General features: G+C 42.7%; 3 protein-coding genes, 3 non-coding genes and 1 pseudogene across 6 annotated transcripts; 1 reads left to right on the top strand and 6 right to left on the bottom strand.

Moving 5' to 3' along the window:
* Positions 1 to 372: 372 nt before the first annotated feature.
* Positions 373 to 2,452, top strand: LOC123139723 (uncharacterized). The gene is made up of 4 exons (XM_044559453.1): positions 373 to 852; positions 1,233 to 1,652; positions 1,731 to 1,886; positions 2,027 to 2,452. The coding sequence occupies exons 1-4, from the start codon at positions 373 to 375 to the stop codon at positions 2,450 to 2,452; spliced, it is 1,482 nt and encodes a 493-aa protein (XP_044415388.1).
* Positions 2,453 to 14,412: 11,960 nt separating this feature from the next.
* On the bottom strand, positions 14,413 to 18,235 carry LOC123139920 (receptor-like protein EIX2). Its single transcript, XM_044559632.1, has one exon. The coding sequence runs from the start codon at positions 18,144 to 18,146 to the stop codon at positions 14,649 to 14,651; it is 3,498 nt and encodes a 1,165-aa protein (XP_044415567.1). The 5' UTR covers positions 18,147 to 18,235; the 3' UTR covers positions 14,413 to 14,648.
* A 2,213-nt stretch (positions 18,236 to 20,448) lies between these two features.
* Positions 20,449 to 23,804, bottom strand: LOC123139921 (rRNA 2'-O-methyltransferase fibrillarin 1). The gene is made up of 6 exons (XM_044559633.1): positions 23,394 to 23,804; positions 22,838 to 22,933; positions 22,641 to 22,718; positions 22,378 to 22,554; positions 20,907 to 20,975; positions 20,449 to 20,821 (listed from the first exon to the last, which is right to left on the bottom strand). The coding sequence occupies exons 1-6, from the start codon at positions 23,730 to 23,732 to the stop codon at positions 20,654 to 20,656; spliced, it is 927 nt and encodes a 308-aa protein (XP_044415568.1). The 5' UTR covers positions 23,733 to 23,804; the 3' UTR covers positions 20,449 to 20,653.
* LOC123140491 (small nucleolar RNA snoR136) lies at positions 21,242 to 21,387 on the bottom strand. The gene has a single exon (XR_006470040.1). It is a non-coding gene; the product is annotated as a small nucleolar RNA snoR136 (small nucleolar RNA).
* Positions 21,469 to 21,564, bottom strand: LOC123140274 (uncharacterized; annotated as a pseudogene).
* Positions 21,913 to 21,987, bottom strand: LOC123140412 (small nucleolar RNA snoR60). Its single transcript, XR_006469977.1, has one exon. It is a non-coding gene; the product is annotated as a small nucleolar RNA snoR60 (small nucleolar RNA).
* On the bottom strand, positions 22,173 to 22,247 carry LOC123140413 (small nucleolar RNA snoR60). Its single transcript, XR_006469978.1, has one exon. It is a non-coding gene; the product is annotated as a small nucleolar RNA snoR60 (small nucleolar RNA).
* Positions 23,805 to 23,852: the final 48 nt, after the last annotated feature.

Raw genomic sequence — 23,852 nt, 5'->3', positions numbered from 1 at the left:
ACAATTTCTTATCGGGCAGATCTACGCGGGAGCCATGGCGGTGAGTTAATTGTCTTCTTTAATTTTCCTTGGCGGATCTTTTGTTTTCAGAGAGAGCCCTTTTCCTACATCTAATCAACGTTGAAAATTTTGCACACCTGGACCAAAACTGAAATTACATCAAAATTGCTTCTTTGTGACTCTAAAAACTGCATCCTAATTTGTGACTGAATCAAAATTGCATCTGTGATAATTACAATTTTCTTCTGTGACAATAAATATGTCAAAGTCAGGATGTCTTTTACCATCGAAATTAATATTTGCATATGTCAAAGAATATGATTTTTATTTTGCAACTAGTGTGAAATCAACTCTTATTTGTCTTCATGCCAGATGCATAAAGGCAAGAGGGCTGATAGGCTCAGCGCATTGCCTGATGACATTCTGGTCAACATTCTTGACCGACTCAATCTCCGCGAGGCTGCGAGAACCAGCGTCCTCTCCAGACGGTGGACTCAACTCTGCGCCAATCTGTCTCAACTTATAATAAGTGCTCAACACTTCCTTCCCAATGGCGTGTTATGCACCGGCGTCTCTAATGATGAATTGGTTCGCATCAATGCCGCTGTGGTCCAAGCGATGGGGAGCATACTGACCCGCAGAAATCCTGGAGAGCACACCATCCGCCTTCTGTCCACGACGTTCTACTTGAGAGATGATGTCCCCATATCCATTGGGTGTGCTGTCGGTCATGCCATGTCGGCACACCTGATCGAGAATGCGAAATTCAATGTTATGACAGGGAAGTATGACATCATTGACTTGGACGAGGATGATCTGGTCACCGCTGGGAGAAAATTCATGTTGTTCTTTTTTTCTTGAAAAGGGGAGGGGGGGGCTCCCCGGCCTCTGCATCAAGGGTGATGCATACGATCATCTTATTAACTAGAAATAAAATTGTGCCAACAAAGTTTCAGAGTCTCAAACTTAAAAAAAAAAAGGCAGCTCACACAGAGCGCAAAAGGCTAGACACACAAACTAGCCATAAAACGATGCCACAACCGGCTGGCTAAACAAGGGTAGGTAAACTAATTGCCTATCCTATTACATGACCGCCATCCAAACCGGTTGAAGATATCCCGAGCTACCATCTCCCAACGGATAGATCCAGTAACCAAATGCTCCCTGGCCTCCATCGGAGTGAGTAGCGACCACGAACGGATCACTACCGTAGCTCGGAAAATAACCTGCAAAATGCCTGCCCAAGTGCATTTGGTGGTCTCACTACCCTCGACCTAGAGAATTTGAGATTTGGTGAATCGGACATATCCAACGTCCTCGTCACTTGCAAGCGGCTGAAGCACTTGTGTTTGTACAATTGTGACTCGGGTGATTGCAGCACGCTGCAACTTGAACATGCTCATCTCAGTGAGCTTAGTATTGCCCACTGTAGGCTCGTGCAAGTTCAGCTGAACTGGCTTCCTCAACTCACAAAGATGGTCTTTGAAGGTTGGCTGCGTTTCCAAGATCCACTATTTATTGGTCATGTCCCATTGTTGGAGACTGTAAGCCTCACAAACCTCGCCCTTAGTCACAGCAGGATGGTCGAGTTAAGTGAGTTTCTTAGCGGTACCTCTATACGAGATCTGAAGTTGGAATTTAATTCTGAAAAGGTAAGTCAAGATTGTCGCTTTGCGAGCTGTGGCTTCGCTTCTTCTCTGCCCATCTCACCATATGCTTATTCGTTGCAGATTTGGGTGCAGCCAGAATGTCCGACACAACGTCTGGCGTCTGTTTTCCGCCAGCTAAGGTTTGTGAATCTAGCTAATCTTCCTCAAGGGTATGATCTCACCTGGACAATATTTATTCTTGAAGTTGCGCCCTTACTGAAGGAGCTATACATGACGGTACGTGCTTACCTGAAGATCTCTTTTTCCCACATGGGCTTAATGTTAGGTTTCGCAAGATTTTCTCACCAGATACAAAAGATGTCTGCTCTATTGATAACTCATTTTTTTTAATCTTTGTCCTAATTGCTGGCATGCAGGTATCGGATCATGCGTGTTTAACGGAAACGGATAAGGAGAAGAGGAAAGAAGGATCATATAGTGAGAACAAGGGTGTAGAGTGGGACTCTATCACAACAGGTTTCCAACACCAGAGCATGACCACACTCGTCATCATTGGCTTTGAATCTGAAGACTGCTTTGTGAGTTATATCAGACGCGTTATGGTGGCGGCGGTCAATCTAGCAAACGTGTTCTTGTATAGTAGGTTGGTGTGTGGCAAGTGCGAGGAGAAGCCTAATAGGTACCCCTGGACTAAAAGGCAGAGGGTCTCACTGAAGAGGAGACTCATAGCTGGGATTGAGTCATTTGCCATATTTCACTTTGTTGGCATGAGGGTTGCCCATATAGAAAAAATGAAGTACCCACAGTGCTCACTGCTTGAGGCAAAAAGGTCTTTTACGTGAGGCTGAAAATGTTGTTGATTTCAGTAAACTGTGTTTGAAGTGGTGTTACTTTGGTTGAGAGTTATTTCAGTCTTTTTATAAATTTTGACCGCAAACTGTATTATTATGTTTTTTTTTCAGGATCAATATATTATTATGCTGTAGTGCCGATTGTTCTCATATAAGTTCAGAATTAGAAACATTTTTCTTCATTGGTAAAATTAACGCATATTATTGCTTTATTACAAATCAACTTGGGGGACGATCGTCACCTGAACTCAAGAGGCCGTTGTGCGTTTGTTTGTCCAAGTTAAAAAGCGACATATATTCCGTGGGGGCAGAATAATTGATGTAAAACAGCATGAATTGTATCACAGAGATATTCCAAAAAAAAACCTTACACTTGGGCAATACTACTACTGCTATAACTACACCTGACCAAAACAGATTGCAGAAACAACATAGCCACTCCTTTTCTTCTTATTAACTACTCCCTCCGTAAAGAAATATAAGAGCGTTTAGATCACTATTTTAGTAATCTAAACGCTCTTATATTTGTTTACAGAGGGAGTACACTTTAGCTTCTTGGGCATCCTGTAACCGCGAACGACGCATGTATGGTCATGCTCGAAGGGATCCAGGGTCACTTGCTCTGACGGCCTGAACTCGTCGGCCTTGAGCTTCTCCACTTCACTCGCAAACACAGCATCCGCGGCCTGGGTGGAGCCGGAAGTAAAAGATGTCAGCTCAAATGGAAACTTCAGAGTTTCTAAGGCATGTGTAATTTCACTAGTAGAAAAAGGGCCTTTTGTCCCGGTTTATAAGGGCCTTTAGTCCCGGTTTTGGAACCGGGACTAAAGAGTCATTACTAAAGCCTCCCCCTTTAGTCCCGGTTCTTACACGAACCGGGACTAAAGGCCGTCCACGTGGCCGCAGCCTGACTAAAGGAAATTTCTTGAATTTTTTTTCAAAATTTTTGAACTTTTTTTTATTTTCAAATTTCTGAATTTTTTTAACCTCTAATCTCTAATCACCACCCCTCATCACTGCTCAATTTAACCTCTAATCTCTAATCACCCCTCATCATTCCAAATCATCTAACTTCTCGGAAAGTCATCCATCCTCTCACTACTCCAGCCTGAGCACGCTTAACTTCCGGGTTCTATTCTCCCTCGTTTCCAAGTCTACACTTGTTGTTTTCCTGACAATAGTAAGATGTCAATCCTATTAACCCTCAGAAATTTAGCTTGAGTATGAAGTCACACATTTCATTGTTTGAGTTTGAAACTATTGTTTTAAAAAACAATAATTATTTAGTAACACTAATATTTCTTGAATAAGTAGTTTGATCATAGTTTGACCACAGTTTGACAGATTTGACCAAAATTCAAAAAAACTGAAATAATTATTTAATAACACTAATATTTCTTGAATAAGTAGTTTGACCACAGTTTGACCAGATTTGACCAAAATTCAAAAAAACTGAAATAATTATTTAGTAACACTAATATTTCTTGAATAATTAGTTTGACCATTGTTTGACCATAGATTGACCACAGTTTTGACCAGATTTGACCAAAATTCAAAAAAACTGAAATAATTATTTAGTAACACTAATATTCTTGAATAATTAGTTTGACCATTATTTGACCACAGTTTGACCAGATTTGACCAAAATTCAAAAAACTGAAATAATTATTTAGTAACACTAATATTTCTTGAATAAGTAGTTTGACCATAGTTTGACCAGATTTGACCAAAATTCAAAAAAACTGAAATAATTATTTAGTAACACTAATATTTCTTGAATAATTAGTTTGACCATTGTTTGACCATAGTTTGACCAGATTTGACCAAAATTCAAAAAAAACTGAAATAATTATTTAGTAACACTAATATTCTTGAATAATTAGTTTGACCATTGTTTGACCACAGTTTGACCAGATTTGACCAAAATTCAAAAAAGCTGAAATAATTATTTAGTAACACTAATATTCTTGAATAATTATTTAGTAACATTAATACTTCTTGAATAAGTAGTTTGACCATAGTTTGACCAGATTTAACAAAAATTCAAAAAAAACTGGAATTTGAGCATAACTTTTTTTCCTTTTAGAATTTGAGAATTCTAAAAATTTGCAAAGAGGCCATAGGCCGTCAAAATTTGCAAAACATGTCCAAATTTAAGTTTTTAAATTTTCCTAACTAGTACATGTAGTAACATAACTACATCTGGAAGGATTTTAATTTTTGAAGTTTTTATTATTTTCTTTTGCTTTTTACAAAACTGAAAAGGCGATCCACAGGGGGGGTAGAGTTTGAAAATGGAACCTTTAGTACCGATTCGTGCCATGAACCGGTACTAATGCCTCAAACCCCATTAGTACCGGTTGGTGGCTCGAACCGAGACTAAAGGTCTAACCTTTAGTACCGGTTGGTGCCACGAACCGGTACTAATGGGCATCGCACCCTTTAGTCCCGGTTCGTGTCTCAAACCGGGACTAAAGGGCTCAGGTGAACCGGGACTAATGCCTTAGCCGCACGAACCGGGACCAATGCTCACATTAGTCCCGGTTCGTGACTGAACCGGGACTAATGTGAATATTGCCCTGTGACCAAAGCCCTGTTTTCTACTAGTGTTTGTACATGACAACCATACTCAAGTATGAAACTGACTAGTACCTTGATGGAAATGAGTGGCCGCCATTCTTCAAGAAGATGCGTTAAGGCCTAAGATTCTAGACGTTGGAAATAAGATGCAATGACAAGGTTCAGAAATAATGCTTGATCACAATATCAACAAGTCACCCACATCAAGCTACACATGAGAGTTTGAGAAATCTTATAAGAATGAACTATTGGAGCTTTCTCGACATTTTAGTAGAATATGATCACTAGAATTTATTTTTAGGTATTGAATCTTATTTACAGAAAGCAAGAATTAGCCTGCCAGATCATGGATTGAAAAAGAAGAAAAAAGGGCTCTTGAGCCATAGTAAAATATTATATTCAAGAACAAAGGCTGTTGGGGGATGGTGAAATATTGTTCCCTACAAACATTTAGTGATTTTTTTGTAACATAAAAGGATCCCAATTTTATTAGAGTACAAAAATTGGCTTATGGATTATACCATGTGTGCCTTTAAGTTTTTGTTATATATTCTTTTGTCTGATGATGAACAATAATGTGTATGCTCCTTGATTTTTTAGGCCATGTCCCTCACTTTTCTTTACAAAATAAATCAAAAGGTTAACATCTTCTCTTTCATGTGAAACATATTTTTGGGTTGTGAACTTTGTTGTTTCCTAAACAATGGAGTTATAGGTTATGCAATTGACAGTAGTTTTCTTGCTATGGTTACATACTGAAACCTAGAATATAAAATAAGCACATTGTAGCTCACATAGTGAAAAACATGTCATTGATGAAATATGGTGATGATTCTCGGCTTAGCAAAGCGAGCGAATGCTACTAGTATTACCCTATAGACGACAACAAACGTGAACGGCAAAATAACAAATGCAACCTAACAAGTAGGAATTACTTGGAATCTAAACCCTCTGTTTTTTAACTATCATAATTTGGTTAAAAATGAACTAATTTGGGTCCTGAAGGTACGATGGGATGACAACATGATTTAGAAAGATACAAATTTAATCCTAAACCACGAAATCAATGAATCAATAAACGGATTGCTTGTTTGGGTAATTTTCTTCTAGGTTGCTACAAAATAAGGACATTTAGTGTACTATTTTTGCAGACCAATAATGCAAATCAATGGAACCAGCTATCAAGTTAACACTAGCAAAGTTTGAGGCACCCTTTATGCAAGTGGCACGTGCTATGTGTGGTTAAGGAGAAAAAATGTGGTGTTTAGTGGCAAAGTAAAATCTATTTCACTTGAAAACCACGATAGTTGCTGGCAAATAAGTTCCAACTATCCAAGACCGAGAGTTCAAAAACAACACTTTATGGTTGCATGTGTTATGCTCCTCTTTTTTAACTTTGGCAACTATCATAAAACAATAACCATCTATGTTACAAGACAGGGGATTAAGAAATCAGGAGGGTCTTCACGTCATTCCTCTGACGGTTTGTTTCTATAACCTGCTTGAGTGAGCGAATGTGCAACAACATTACTTTCCGGGCACAATGCACAATTGTCGCCCTGCCAAAAAACATAGCAACTTTCGACAAGTCTCGGTTATCACGACTCCGGATTTTTTTATACTCGGATGGATCTAGAATGGATTGCACAATCTCCATTGAATCAAATTCTATAGCCATAGAGTAAATCCCCATGTCATCTGCTAGGTGCAATCCCTCCAGCAACACGCATGCCTTCATAGAGGGGTGATAACAATCCACAAGTATAGGGGATCGTTTGTAGCCATTTCAATAAATAAGAGTGTCGAATCCAACAAGGAGCTAAATGTAAGATTTATATTGTCTTCAAGTTCTATCGACCATCGATACAACTCTACACACATTAACGTTTGCTTTACCTAGAACAAGTATAAAACTAGTTCATGGGAATAAAACTAGGAGCGCTTTGCAAGATAATAAAAGTTAGTTGTTGTCTTAAAGATTTTGGGGAACGATGAGAAATATTTTCCATGGGCAATTGAATATGGCACGTGTGATACTTATCATATGCTATTAGGCAGAGGCATATACTAACATACTTACCATACCGGGGTCACATGTTCTTATGATTGGAACTTTAGCAAGCATCCGTAACTACTAAAATCATTAACGTAAAACACAACCATAGCATGAAGTATAAAGTCCCATTTGCTCCCATACGCAACAACCCCCTCACTCGGGTTTAAACTTTTGTCACTCTCGCAACTCACTGTAAGAGAATCATGAGCATATTGTAACACCCTACAGCGGTAATCCCGCACGTTTGCGTGACACGGAGGGCATCATAGGACAGCACCATAATAACATACAACTCATATCAATCACACCATACCACAATTAACCCGTAGGACAAAAGGGATCTACTCATACATTATAGGATGGCTACACATTATTGGATAATAATATATAGCATAAAGCACCATGTTCAAGTAAAGATTACAGTGGGTAGAGAGAGGTTCCACCGCCGCATGGGGGGAGAAAGGTGTTGTTGATGGTGCCGGAGTTGTTGATGGAGATCGTCGTCACGATGTTTCCCCCGACAGCGCTCCGGCGCCACCAGGAGAGAGGGGGAGAGAGCCCCCTCCTTATTTTTGCCTGGCCTTCCTCCTAGATGGAAGAAGGATTCCCCCTCCGATCCTTGGTCGCCATGGCCCCCGAGGGGAAGGAGGCCCTCTAGATTGGATCTCTCTCTCTCTTTCTCTCTCTCTCTCTCTGTGTGTGGGGGGGGCATGCATGCGCGTTTTCTTCTTTGTTTCGCGTTCCTGTTTTATGGAGAACACCATTTCTTAAATATCCAAAGATCAGTAACTCCGATCGGGCTGAAATTTTAACATATTTTTTTCTGATATAAGATTCCTTGTGGCCGAAGGATGATGACCCATAAGTATAGGGGATCAATCGTATTCCTTTCGATAAGCAAGAGTGTCAAACTCAATGAGGAGCGGAAGAAAATGATAAGAGATTTTTTAGCAAGGTATTCTCTACAAGTACTGAAAGTAGCAGTGATTGATAGTTTTGTAGCAACATAATTCGTAACAAGTAACAATAGTAGCAAAGGTGCAGCAAGGTGGCCCAACCCTTTTTATAGCAAAGGATAAGTTGGAAAGTTCTCTTGTATAAGCCAAAGTGCTCTCGAGGACACATGGAAATTACTGTCTAGTCACATTCATCATGTTTAGTTAATTCGTATTCGCTATTTTGATAATTTGATATGTGGGTGGACCGGTGCTTGGGTGATGTTCTTACTTGAACAAGCAACCCACTTATGATTAACCCCTCTCGCAAGCATCCATGGCTACGAAAGAATAATTAAGACAAATCTAATCATAGCATGAAACATATGGATCCAAATCAGCCCCTTACGGAATAAAGCATAAACCAGGGTTTAAGTTTCTGTCACTCTGGCAACTCATCATCTACTTAGTACTCAACAGTGCCTTCCCTTAGGCCCAAATATGGTGAAGTGTCATGTAGTCGACTTTCACATGACATCACTAAAGGAAGCAGCAACATACAAATCATCAAAATATCAAACAAATACCAACTTCACATGATTACTTATAACAAGACTTCTCTCATGTCCTCAAGAACAAAAGTAACTACTCACAAATCATCTTCATGTTCAAGATCATAGGTGTATTGAATATGCTTAAGGATCTCAACATATAATCTTCCACCAAATAAACCAACTAGTATCAACTACAAGATGTAATCAACACTACTAGCAACCCACAGATACCAATCTGAGGTTTGGGGACATCGATTGAATACAAAAGATGAACTAGGCTTTGAGATGAGATGGTGTTGGTGAAGATTGGTCCTCCCACGATGAGAGGATCATTGTTGATGTTGATGACTTTGATTTCCCCCTCCCGGAGGAAAGTTTCCCCGGCTAAATCGCTCTGCCGAAGAGCAAAAGTGCTCCTGCCCAGGTTCCGCCTCGAGACGGCGGCGCTCCGTCCCGAATGTCTTCTCGTTATTTTTTCTATGGAAAATGGCTTCATATGGCGATGGGTACCGGAGGCCTACCAGGGGCCCACAATCTCGGTACGCGCGCCCGGGGGAGTAGGGCGCCCCCCTGAGCTTGTCGCTCCCTGGTGGCCCCCCTCCTGGTATTTCTTCCACCAATATTTTTATATATTCCAAAACAATTCTCCATAAATTTTCAGGTCATTTTGTATTGTGCAGAATAGCTATCTCTGTTGTAGCCTTTTTTGGTCCATAATTCCAACTATTAGCAATCTCCCTCTTCATGTAAAACTTGTAAAATAAGAGAGAGAAAACATAAGAATTGCATCATAAAGTGAAATAACAACCCAAAATATAATAAATAAAAGTAGGAAAATATAGTGCAAAATGGATGTATCAACTCCCCAAGCTTAGACCTCGCTTGTCCTCAAGCGAAAGCCGAAATCGTTAATCATGACCACATGTTTAGAGAGAGAGAGAGAGAGAGAGAGAGAGAGAGAGATGTCTATAAAAACAAAATACGGACATGAGAGCATCATGATCACTATCATAGCAGCAATATATCGTCATAAAACTTCTCATGCTAAAGTAACAATTCATTCACAAGTTGAAGTATGAACCATAAACTTCGTTGGGAACTAACAAAATATGATGTCAGTCATTGAAACAATCACAATTCATCATATTTTCATACAGAGTCTATGTAAGAGCTTTGTTTAGCAAGTTCACATACTCAACTACTCCCTCCGGTCCTTTTTTCCCTGCGCATAAGGAGAATCCCGGATACCAAGGAAGGCATGGATGGGGTGTGTTTTGGACGGTTTTACCCTTCTGCGTGCATGGAAAGTGCCGTACTTTGTCAACTGCTGCATGCAGTCCATTGGGCGGTGGCTTGGGTCTCGCCTTCTCTCCCCCACGCGCGCAACATGGGACCGCTGCATGCAGGATTGATTGGTTGGCGCTCCTCTGCTACGAGCCTAATTAGTGTTGTTTCAGCGGGGTACAGTTGGAAAGTAGCGATAGAAACGGGCAATGCGCAGACTAATGAGGGAGAAAGGGAGAAAGTTATGCGCAAAGAAAAAAGGACCGGAGGGAGTATCATTTAGTCTTCTATGATTGCTGACACTCACGACATATTTATAGAGCAAAAGTTTCAGTCAAACTCATAGGAGATGGGGGTTTATAGTTTTCACCGTCTAACTTATTTATCTCGAGGATAATGTCAACAATAATAACTTATGATCAACTACATCCAACTGGATATATATGCATGGATTTTTCCTCACCACATGATGTTTGCCAACTAGAGAATACATAGAGCGAAAGAGGGATGAACCTTATTGACTCTTGCTTAAAGTAATTACAGAAAAGCAAAAGATAGGCTCTTCGCAGAGGGGGGCAGAGGTTGTCATGCGGTTTTTATTTTTGGATGTGCAAGCATAAGAGCTATAAGGTATGAACTGCTGAGCACAACGAGCCATCATCAGGAATAAAGATAGCCTACGAGCTCACAAAGTACATGGATCAAATTCTCAAAGGCAAAGCCAGGTTCTCCCAAGTTCACGGGCAAAGCGGGACCAGCAAAGCACTAGGAGAAGGGAACAAGAATTCATCAATGAGTAGTCGAAGCCAGGTTGCGTAGCTGGCGAAGCAGACGATGAGCAGAGGAGGAGAGCTGGGAAGATGCGGAGGATCAATGATGTGCAGATGGAAGGCTGGCAAAGGAGACGAGGAGCAGAGGAGGAAGGCTGGTCCACAGGAGAGAGGCTTCTCTGCTTTTATCTACCCAACAACCAGCTGCCTTCTTCTGTTCAGTTCGCCGAGTCTTGAGATCCAATCACCTTCCTTTGACAGCAAGCCGAGTCTTGAATTTGGTTAGGTGAATCACTTCTAAACTTGGCTGAAGATCTATGCTCCTCATCATGCTTATCTGTAAAAAGATACACGGGGTTGTAAGGCTGTACATTTTTAACCCGAAACGAATAAATGGATCATCAGTTCATCACACGCTTTGGCATAAGATTGTTTCAGAACTATGAAGCAGAGTGTCACAGAGTGACCCAGTGAAACAGAGAAGAAATGATGTCTGTCAAGAGGAATGTTAAATTATCATCGATCTTGATATCAATCAGTGATAGAGCTACCTGACTGTAGGCTGAACTTGTGCTTCGCTCGCTACAGCATAGAGATGGTTGTCGCGGAAATAGCCAAGGACAAAAAACTCCAAACTCGGGTAGCACTTTAAAGCATGTATTCTTCATATGTTCCGTGCGTGTTGCGACTGTACTGAATGTACTGTAGTGTTTGAGAGAATCAATTTGGGAAGTCATTTATACGCCAATGGTTTTTTTTGTACCAGCTATTGGTATTATGGGTGTGTGATAATGGTACCAGAAGCTAAGTTCCTCCACCCTTTTATCTTGGGAAGTTAGTGAGGTTTTCTGTGATCGGTCTTATTAATACTATGCAAGTGTAGTAGGGTAGGGAACAAAATAGGGTAGCAGATCGATTCACGACATATAGTCGTACTGAGTGTAGCACTGCTGTATGGCTACACAGAGGACCCCCATGTATAGAGGAACTCTTGCCTCTCGACTGTAACCATATCATTTTGGAATAAAACTCTTTTCCCCCCGCAAAAAAAAACTATGCAAGTGTGGCGACGCACAATCCGCTTTCTGCATGACTAGTAAAAGCAGAGCATCTCTCTGTCGAGCTGATTCGGTACTGAGGCCCGGGGAGCTGATTCGAGGCATTGGTGTTCGTTCGATCTATACACTGTGGGAGTGTCTGGTGGTTCCTGATTTATGTCCATGTGCCATGTCATTGTCACCAGAATGACTGAATCTCGAGCTGTCTGTTGGTCAGTGGTTTGCTGAAACAGAGACCTTACCTTGTACTCCCTCCGTTCTAAATTACTCGTCGCAGAAATGGATGTATCTAGAACTAAAATACATCTAGATACATCCATACCTGCGACAAGTAATTCGGAACGGAGGGAGTATCTGCTTTTGCTTTTGCTTGACCAAATCTCGAGCGCCTACTTCAGCATTGAGTTTTACTTCCAAATGATATGAAGCTTCCCTCACATTTTTTTAGTTCGTTTTCATTAGCAGACTCGTGCATTTTTGGATGTTTTAAGCGTGTGAGTTCGCATGAAACCGAAGACCAGAATGTCTGCTGCAGTTCATCCTATTTTTCTCCTTGAAGCAAAGTTTAAATGGTGGTTTTGATATTAACAACTGAAGTTTTTCCCCTGGAAACAAGTTTAATAGCTTAAGATTATAGACGTTGGTGTTGACTATGGGATACGACGCGGTTTGTGACTGCTCACAATTTGTCCCTTTGTTCTAAATGTCCGTCATGCACACAAGTAAATTTTGTACTGAATCTACTTGTTATTCTGTACTGGCTTCAGTTCCTGAGCGCAAAACAAAAAAATCTGATTTTCTGAAATGAAACAGTCTGTAGACATAAAACATACACTTACTTTCTTCTTACTTTCATTTGTACCTTCTGGGCATCCTATAACCACCAAAGATGCAGGCGTGCTCGCACTCAAAGGGCTCCAGAGTCACCTCCTCCGAGGACTTGGACTGGTCGGCCTCGAGCTTCCCACTTCGCTGGCAAACACAGCCTCGGCTGGCGTCTTCGAGTCGATACAGTTCGCCTCACCAAAATACAGAAACGTCAGCTCAAATGGAGGCTTCAAATTAACATGAATAAGAGTTCAAGCACTCTCTTGCCTTCAGAGATATCATACAAACAAATATGTTCTCATATTAACCAACAGGTGCCTTTTTCTTTGCTATGCAAATAAATTATCACTCTCTTGGAATAGATGATACAAAGCAAACCAAACAACATAAAAAAGGCAGAGTGCAGTTATAGGGCTGTATATTCTTTTCTTCAGCTTAAACAATCCGGCAAAACATATATATACGCTTCATTTGTCAAAGTATAGACATACAGATACCAATACAGTACAGTACAAACGTCCAACCAAGGCTCCTTTAGAACTATGAAGCAGAGCATCACAGAGTGGGTCAGTGAAACAGAGAAGAAATGTTGTCTGTCAAGAGGCATGCTAAATTACCATCGATCTTAAAATCAATCAAAATAGAGCTACCCGACTGTATGTTGAACTTGTGCTTTGCTCGCTACAGCAGAGAGATGCATGCATGGTCGAGTCGCTACAGTTTGCAGCAAAGAAATGTCAGCTCAAATGGCAACTTCAGACTAACATGAATAAGGCTACCTGCAGTGAACAAAGCAAACAGAACATTACTGGGAATAGATGGTACAAAGCAAACTGAACACCACCAAAAATGCATAGGTGCCGTTATATTTTTCTTCAGCTTAAACAATCAGCAAAAACCTATGCATACACTTCATTTGCTAATGTAGAAACATAACCATACAGTACAGTGCAGACGACCAGCCAAGGTCCATTTTAAAGCTAGAAATAAAGATATGGTGCAAGCGTACAGATAGCATTATCCATCATTTGCCGCGGGGTGGGCACTTCATGGTGCACTGTCTTGAGTTTTATCCATCATTTTGTATATCATATCAGTAAACTGGAGAAGGAAGAGCAAGGTACCGGGTTGTAGAAGGAAACAGGAGATTGGGAGAAAGAAGTGACTCCACACAGTACCCAAAACAATTCAGCTGAAGTTTAAATGGTGGTTTTGATATTAACAACTGAAGTTTTTCCCCTGGAAACAAGTTTAATAGCTGAAGATTACAGACGTTAGTGTTGACTATGGGATACGACGCGGTTTGTGACTGCTCACAATTTGTTTCTTTGTTCTAAATGTCCATCATGCACACCAGTGAATTTATACTACATACACTTGTTATTCTATACTGGCTTCAGTTCCTGGGCGCAAAAAAATCCAATTTTTCTGAAATGAAACAGTCTGTAGACATAAAACATACACTTATTTTCTTCTTACTTTCACTTTTACCTCCTGGGCACCCTGTAACCACCAAAGATGCAGGCGTGGTCGCACTCAAAGGACTTGGACTGGTCGGCCTCGAGCTTCTCACTTCGCTGGTAAACACAGCCATGATGGGCATGGTTGAGTCGATACAGTTTACCTCACCAAAATAAAGAAACGTCAGCTCAAATGGAACAGAGCTTTCCTCCTCTGCTCCTTGATGCTGAACAGACAAACAAATATGTTTTAATATTAACAAACAAATATGTTTTTATATTAACCAACAGGTGCTTTTTTCTTTGCTATGTAAATGAATTATCACTCTCTGGGAACAGATGCTACAAAGCTACCGAAAAACATGAAAAAGGCAGAGTGCAGTTATAGGGCAGTATATTTTTTCTTCAGCTTAAACAATCCAGCAAAACGTATACATGCTCTTCATTGGTTCAAGTATAGACATACAAATACCAATACGATACAGTACAAACGTCCAGCCAATGCTCATTTAGAGCAACAGATAGAGCTATGGTGCAAACATACAAATAACAATACAATAGAGTACAGACATCCAGCCAAGGCTCATTTAGAGCTACAAATAGAGATATGGTGCAAATACTATTTAGATACATGCAATTCGCTTGCTGCGGAGTTTGGCACTTCATGGTGCACCGTCTTGAGTTTTCTCCATCACGTGAGCCCACCTTACAGCCACTTGCACATAAACCATGTCGTACATCATATCAACAAACTGGAAGAAGGCAGCCCTCCATGTCCTCTTCATCAACATGGTGCAGAAAACTGTCCACAGACCCACCACAAATCCAATGCTCATGGCAAGATAAACAGATGGCATATGATCTATATCTTCAAGGCCACTTTGCTCTGCATCATGTGTTGAGCAGCTCCTGCCAACAGGATCTCCACAAAGACCAGGGTTACCGATGTAGATATACATCTGGTTATCAAGAGCTTGTAGCTGTTGGCCGGATGGTATTGCACCGGACAGATTGTTGTATGACAAGTTCAAGTGGCTCAAATAAGTTAAAGCTGATAAGCTTGAGGGTATTGCACCAGAAAACTCATTGAAGGATAGGTCGAGTGACTCCAACCTCTTTAAATCACCAACTTGGTTTGGGATTGTTCCTATGAACAGATTATTTGATAAGTTCAGGCTGGTAAGTGCAATGAGTAGAGTTATCTCCTCTGGAACCTGCCCTGCCAAATTATTACTTGACAAATCAAGAATTGCCAATAGATTGTAGATTGCGAAGGTGTAGTCACGCTTTTGATCCTTCATGATTACTGGGATGCTCTCTTCATAGTAGTAATCCTTCATGTCATGTGACACCACTGCCTTCATTGCTTTCAAGTTTGGCAAAGACCGCGGTATGCTTCCTGATATGTTGTTATGTGCTATGTCCAAATAATGAAGACGGCGAAGGGAAGTGAAACTCTTAGGAATATGACCACTGAACAAATTTGATCTCACTCTTAATATTTTCAACCGTGGGATTTTTTCTGGCAACCATTCTGGTAATGCTCCAGATAACCTATTGTAAGAAAGGTCAAGGAACATCAATTGCCATGACCTTGCAAGAAATTTAGGGAATTGACCAGTCAGGTTGTTGTTATTTAGGGCCAAGCTGAACAAGTTCCAACCAAATTGACTTGTAGAGTTTGCATCAGATTCCTCCCAACACTGCATAATATCTCCTTCTAAATGGTTTCCTGATAGGTCCAACCTATACAGAGAAGTCAATTGGAATATAGACGACGGGATGGTGCCTGTTAATTGATTATTTGCAAGCATCAAGTCTTCGAGTGCAGGAGCATTTAGCTTTGACGGCAATGACCCAGATAAAGAGTTTGAAGATAGGTCCAGTCGGCTTATATTTATAGGCAACTGTGGAACTTGACCTGTCAACTTATTGGACCCGAGATGTATATAGTCAGCTGACATGTGTTGTAGATTTGCTGGTAATGAGCCACGCAATTTGTTTCCTGATGCTTGCAAGGTTGAAGCTCGAGAAAATGTTACCCAAAACCAATCAGGAATAACATCATCCAGCTTTGCATCACTGAGAACAAGAACATCAATGTCAGATTGCCATTTTAGCCACTCTGGAAAGATGGGTCCCAGTTGGCATGATTGGAATTTTACAACCTTCAATCTAAATGGTGGAACCCATTTTTGGTTGATAGCTGATCTCAGAGGGTTGTACGACAAGTCTAAATACTCTAAATTCAATAGGCCTGCAAAATGCTCCTCCACAAGCACACTATCTAATTTATTATGGCTGAGATCCAAATGATTTAAATTACCTAAACTTGTTTGGTGTTCTTTCAAGAGAAAATCACTGAAATTATTATAGCTGAGGTCCAAATATTCCAAATTACCTAAACTTGTAAAGATTTCTTTGAAGAGCACACCGCTGAAGTTATTGTAGCTGAGGTCCAAAAGCTCTAATTTGCCTAAGCTTGCAAAATGTTCTTTCAAGAGCACACCGCTGAAGCTATTGTACCCGAGCTCCAGAACCTCTAATTTCCCTAAGCTTGCAAAATGTTCTTTCAATAGCACGCCGCTGAAGTTATTGTACCCGAGGTCCAGCATTTTCAAAGTACTCAATGCTCCAACTCCTATAGGTAGAGTGCCAGTTAACATGTTTTTAGATGCTTGAAGAACACTGAGATTGGTCATGTTCCCAATCCAACCGGGTAGATTCCCGGTCATATTTGCATATTGCACTGAGAATTCTTGCAGTGTATTCCACGAGCACTTTGGCAATCGCCCCATGAACTCCCCTATGCTCGAACCTATGTTGTTACCACTGAACCTCATTCTGGTCAAATTGCACAAATTTCCCAATTTTTCTGGTATCAAACCCACGAGCTGATTCCCAGTTAAATCTATGACTTGAAGGGCCGTCATGTTTGCCAAATCACTAGGAATAGACCCTATCCAGCTGGAACCAGAGAGGTAAAGCTCCTTAAGGCTTTTGAGATTCCAAAACCATGCATGCTTGAGTGAAGTATAGAAGTTGTTACCAGACATATCAAGGACTTCGAGATGTGTGAGGTTGGAAAGTGATATACTAGCAGACATGGTGCTGTTGAGTCCACAACCGGACAAGCCAAGCACTTTAAGAGAAGGAAGCATATTAACACTCTGAAACCAATCCCTCGCAGAACCAAGATCCACATAAGTCATGTCAAGATGTCTCAACAAAGATAGACGTGGCAACCATGCAAGAGCCACATCAGGATAATAATTCCCACTGACATCAAGATATTGCAACTTTGTGAGATTTCCAAATTGGGAAGGTATTCTGAAGGTGTTATAGGATATATCAAGGACCTTAAGATGTGTGAGGTTGGAAATTGATATACTAGCAGACACGGTACCATTGAGTCCACAGCCGGACAAGCGAAGCACTTTAAGAGAAGGAAGCATACTAACTCTCTGAAACCAATCCCTCGCAGAACCAAGATCCACAGAACTCATGTCAAGATGTCTCAACAAAGAGAGACGTGGCAACCATGCAAGATCCACTATGTAAGAGTTATTTCCATCATAATAGTTATAATTCCAACTGAGATCAAGATATTGCAACTTTGAGAGATTGCCAAGTTCGGAAGGTATTCTCCCACTGAATCGTGCCGACGAGAGGTTGAGATACCTTAGGTTCTTGAGGGAAGCCAAGAACACAGGGATGCTTGTGCCGTTGAAGTCATTCCAGCTCAGATCAAGATACCTCAGGTGTTGTAGAGTAGCCAAAGAAGAGCTCATCTCGCCTGCCGACAAGCTCAATGATCCGCTCCTGTTCGGGTAGTTGTAGTCGTACATGTAGTACATGTTGTCCATGTAGTAGCCCATGTAGTCTTCCATGTCGATGTTGCGGAGGTTGAGCTTGATGAGATGGCCCGTTCTGTTGCTGCAGCGGACTCCCTTCCATTGGCAACAATCCTCACCCTGCCATGACGAGAGATGGCCAGCAGGGTCCAGGAGGCTTGCCTTGAAGGACAGAAGCGCATCTCGCTCGCTGCCGATGCAGGCTCCTGATACACTCGCTTGGCCATGTGAAGTGGATGATGCTTGGAAGATCAATAGACAAATCAGTAGTGCAGTTCCTCGGACGAGGAGCGCAAGCTTAGTCATATTGATTGGAAATGGCGGATGGAAAGGAGAATGGATGACAGAGCAGCTTATCTCTATCCCGGTTCCACCACAACCGCAGTATAGGAGTATGGTCTACAACCCACGTCTTGATCTTGGTCTTGTCATGCATACTTTTCCTATACTCAAGGTGTGGCTATAATTTGTTGATTCGGACAGCCCACCATGCACAGCACGGCACAAGTTGGAGTTGTAATCTGTATCCAGCATTCGCTCAATAACACACATTGTGTGTCACGTCTAGCATTAAGATCTAGAGAGTTATTTTAGTGTTGGCAACCCCTCCGTCTACCTGAAATACACAAATTTAGATGCATAAATACAAAGACTCGTAGCTCTCAGTACTCAACATATTCATCAGAATTTACCAACAACCACTCCCATTGTATGGTCCACAAGCAAAGCCAGTCCAGGTCCTGGTCTTTGTCATGCTGTATGCATACTTCTCTAATACTGAAGTTTTCTTTTTTTCAGGGACTCTAATACTGAAGTTAGAGCATCTCCGGCCGTTCGGCCCCCCAGGGGCTTGAAATATCACCGCCTGGGGGCGCGCACACCCCGTTTTTGAAAAATAAACTCGGCCAAAGTTCAGCCAAACACGACGCATATTCATCCAAACTAGACGATTTCATTGATATTTGTACAAAAACTAAAACACATAAATTTAAACTAAACTAAAAAACGCCAAGCACTACTGCGCCGCCGCGCCGCTGCCGAAAAGCCCGCCTTCTACGTGCCGAGGAGCCTGTAGAACCGGGTATAGTCGCCGTCGTCGTGCGTGCCGCCGCCGTCCTTGCTGGAACCCTGACCAGCGTCGCCGATGCGCAGGGGTTGGACGGCATGGGCGCCTCCTCATCGTTGTTGTTGAGGATGACGACGCCGCCCTCCTCACGTCTGCGGCGCCGAGCGGCGATCTCCTCGAGGGCGCGGCGCTGGCGCTCCACCTGCTCGCGGACGTAGTCCGCCTTCGCCCATTTGAGGGCGGTCTCGGCGGAGGCGGCCATGTCCGCATGCTCCTTCTTCACGAGGAGCAACCCCGGCTCGGTCTTCGGTCTCACGAGCCGGGAAGAAGGAGAGGGGCGGGTGCGGCGCCCGAGCGGCGTCTCCTGTGGCTCCGGCTTGACGGGGCGGAGCGCCGGCGAACCGAAGGAGAGGGAGCCAGAGCCCCACGACGAGGAGGTCGCCGTCTCCATCCGTCGCGGCGTCCAGGAGCTGCCGCGACGGCGCGAGAAGGTGAGGGGCACCGGGCACTCCATGCGCGGCATGTTAGGACCGAAACTGACGCTGGCGCCTGGGTCTGACTAGGCCGTTTTTTCAGCGCCGGCGCTAGAAAAGGACGTGGCGGGCCTGTTGGGGGGCACGGCTGGAGATGCTCTTAACCATGAGAAAACTATAACGATCTGAACAGTCATGCCATGCAAAGCAATTGAACAAGCAAAGGAGTAGTGCAGATAGTGTGGAGAGTGTTAGGATTAATTAACAAGTGTTAATTATGTAGTATAATAGCAGAGAGAAGCAGCGCATTCGCAGTCGTCGTCATGGCCTTGCACTGCATGCATACTTTTCTTCAAGTCAAGTCAAGTTATGGCCGAATGATTTCGACAATCGACCGAGGCGAGCACGTCATAGCAAATTTCTCCTTAGAAATCTAGCGACGAGTCTGAATTGATCTGAATATTCCACGAAATAGAAAGCGAACCTGCGGCGCTTGAGATCGTCGGCGTGGAGGAGGGCCGCGACGGAGGCTTGGTAGTCCTAGAGGGGTTGCGGCGGTGTGCATCATGTTCAAACAGATAACTGTGCAAAAGATGAGCATTTCCTGCTCAAATCAAGTTTGCGTCAGAGATATAACGATGTTCTGCTCAAATCAAGTTTAACATGAACCGAACAATTCTCTTACAGGCTGGAAGCTTTTACACAAAACACCAACATTGGCTCCAATGGCCACAAGCAGCCACTGGTAGACTTGCTTTGAGTTTGATTGGTGAGATCTTCTTTTCCTTTTCCTTTGTTTTATTCCGGATGACCTGAACTCTGAGTAGCATGCTGAAATTGATATTCCTCTTTACAGAAATCTGAAAAAATATTGTTAAATTCTGAGCTATGTATGAGTGGCTGATATAGAACTTTTTGAGACAACTCTAAATTTGTATTTTGATGCCCAGTCATACAAGGACAATTGTCTTCCTTTCAGTTCAGTTTCATTGTTTCTGTGAATATCTCCAGTCTCTTGCTCAACTAGGGTTGTTTTTTAAAAATATATAAGATGCTCACGAATAAGAGATGTTTTAACATTTTTAGTGTGTTCACTCATTTCAGATGGAGTGACATTTTCTGCTCAAATCAAGTACATAATTGCTGTAAAACAGCAGGAATTGTCTCACAAAACCCCTTACACTTGGGTCACACATTACTACTACTGCTACTAGTACATCCGAGCAAGCAGATGGCAGAAACAACACATCCACTTCTTTTGCTTCCTCTCAACTTCACTTTTGCTTCTTGGGCATCCTGTAACCACCGACAACGCAGGCGTGGTCGCGCTCAAAGGGCTCCAGGGTCACCTGCTCCGAGGGCTTGAACTGGTCGGCCTTCAGCTTCTCCACTTCGCTCGCAAACACCGCCTCGGCAGCCTGGGTCGAGTCGATACAGTTGGCCTGATTCAAAGCAAAGAGCAATGTCAGCTCAAATGGAAATTTCAGATTTTCTAAGGCATGCTCCAAGTATGAAACTGAGTGGTACCTTGATCGAAATGACAAAGTGGCCGCCATTCTTCAAGAAGTATGATGCATTAAGGGCTAAGATTCTAGCCTGTGGAACAGAAGATGCAATGACAAGGCTCAGAAGTGATCAATCACAATATTAACAAGTCACCCACATCATGCTTCAATATTAAAGCTGAGGCTTTATTATTGATAATGCAAGAACAAATTCAAAATCAAGCCTCAATGTGGGTTCAATATTGTGAGCAAAGAAAGGAATGTGAAGCAAAGAGATAAGATTACAAGACAACACGATGTTATCAAAGATCAAACTGGAAATTGTAACTGGACCAGCAAATTTAAAAGCAAAAAGAGAAGTGTAGTTCCTCGACGTCCAATCGCAACACAAGAAGTTCTGCACTGGATAGCGAGAGGAACATTAATTTCTGCTTCCCATCTCCTCATTACCCAGGAACCATAGAAATTAATTCACAGGCACGAATACTGTTAAGAGAAGCAGATCGAAACACGAAAAGCATGATCTAAGATGATCAAGACAACTAGATACAGGAAAGATCCAAGATACAAATCTAGATTTCCAAGACAACTCAGTCCCTTAGATGTTCTTTTGCCATGCGATCATTACCGCAGGAGTCATTACAGGTCTGTAACTGTAAAATTGGCTCATCACGGTTGTCAAAATATCAAAAGAGGTTAAGGTACAACAAAATATCGATATATCTAAGAGCCGAACATGACTAATCAAAGAAGACTCACAGAAGATAGAACAGGCCTCGGGGAAGAAGGGAACTTCCAACCAAAATAAATACAGGACTGGCTAATCATATACGCTGTGTCACAGTGGGAAGGGTGCAAGGCTACTTGTAACACACCATCCAAACTTAAATGTTAAGCAAAACAAGGCAGATAAAAGGCAAATTAACACCAAGTCAGTGAAATACAATTACGTGATGGTCAAAATCCAAAATCCAAGAACATAGAAATGCAGCAACACACAAAAGGAAAGGTCTGGCAATGGGCATAAGTGCATCAGAAACTCGATTTTGCATCATACATTGTGATGTCCTGAAGGGGAATCCGAGTTAGCTCATCATCTGCTAAGCCCAAATATGGCTACAGAAAATCAAGTAAACATTGCACACTAATAAAAGTAGATTGTTACACACCAGTTATTGTTAACCACTGGTATGGGGATCATTTGATATACCATCAAATGTTATGGTAATGGATTTTAGTATGGCTGTAATCAAAATGCATAAGAGACAAAAAATTAAAGAGGCATGAACGCATCAGAGACTCGATTTTGCATCATCCATTTGATGTCCTGAAGGGGAATCCGAGTAAAGCTCATCTTTTGCTAAGCCGCCAACAACTCACAAAGGAGTTGCACACAGACAGACAATACCAGTAAGTGTAAACTATAATGTCTCATATTGACAGTAAGCAAGAATGTAGAAACAGAGCTCTAGAAATTCTTCATAAAGGCATACCTGGTCAGGCTGTGCAACATCTGAAAAGATAACATCAACCATGCCGACCAGCATCCGGTACTTTGCCGGGTGCCTAGCATCCTCAATGATGGGGATAACATTGGTCCTCTTCTTGGCCATGTTGACAAGATCCCTACCACTCCGGTGAGAGAACTCAACGGCATACACCAACCCATTCTGCAAAGTGATAAGACTTCGTTAAGACAACTCACATTAAGCGACATTCACTGAAATACACAAAGGAAATAGCGACGAGATCTCACCGGTCCAACGATGTCGGACACATGAGACACGGTTGTTCCAGAGGCGGCTCCGAGGTACAGCACGCGTGTTCCAGGAGCCTGAAACAACCACCACGAAGTCAGCTACTACAACAATGACTATAATCTGACCTACATCCTTGACAAAGCAAGGTATACAAACAATTCAGAATGCTAGCCAGGGCACAAAAAGGACTCACAATCCAGATGTTGTCCACACCACCGAGCACGGCAGCGGCCAGCTTGGATCTGAAGGGGTTCCACACCCGGTACTCAACCTTGGATGCGTCCTCGTTCTGTACAATAATTCAATAACAAAACAGTAATGAACATCAGTCTACTGCACCTGTAGAACAGTAATGAACATCATCTCACAACATCGCCAATAAGTGCACCTCTATCAGCCAGTAATTGCATCATTTACATATGGGCATCAAAAAAGAGTGCATCTTTCAAGCAGCGATGAACATCATTCGCATGCTCTAGAAGCATAACAGAGTGAACATCATTCACATGCTCTAGAAGCAGAACAGAGCATAATAATCAATAAACAGAATTTAAAGCTAGTGAACATATCTAATAACTACCAACATAAGAGTATCATTTGCTCCTCTAGGAACTAACAATAGCCGAATCTAAGATGATGACCCCGCTGAATCGAAGCTGGCCATACGCACAGCAGCAGTGAAAAGTCTAAGAATTTGTGTGGAACCGCGCATAAGCATGAGAGGCAACCGAGAGGGAGCGAGCACGGACCTGGACGGAGACCCTCTTCTCGCCGTAGACGGACTCGCCGGCGACCATGTTCTTGGTGCAGAGCGCGTCCTCCTTGGCCTTGGCGATGAAGACGCCGTCGTGCTTGTGCGGCACCACGACCACCTTGGCCCCGCCCTTCATGCCGGGGCCACCCCTGCCGCCTCCCCGGCCGCCGCCGCGGCCCCTGCCAGCGCTCCGGCCGCCGAAGCCCCTACCGCCGCTGCGGCCGCCGCCGTCGCTCCTCCCGCCGAAGCCGCGGCCACGGCCCCCGCGGCCGCCGCTGTCGCCGAAGCCCCTGCCGCCGCCGCGGCCTCCTCCTCCTCTCATGGGTGCCCTCATGGTGCTGGTGGTGTGGTGCCGCCGCCGCCGCCGCAGGAGGGAGGGTTTAGGGTTTTGGGGAGGGAGTGAGGGTTTGGGTCGGAGGTTGGGGGAGGACTTATAGAGGGGGGATTAGGGTTG

This window comes from Triticum aestivum, chromosome 6B (genome assembly GCF_018294505.1).
Source record: "Triticum aestivum cultivar Chinese Spring chromosome 6B, IWGSC CS RefSeq v2.1, whole genome shotgun sequence".
NCBI classification, from domain to species: Eukaryota; Viridiplantae; Streptophyta; class Magnoliopsida; order Poales; family Poaceae; genus Triticum; species Triticum aestivum.
This window is presented reverse-complemented; position numbering and strand designations above follow the sequence as displayed.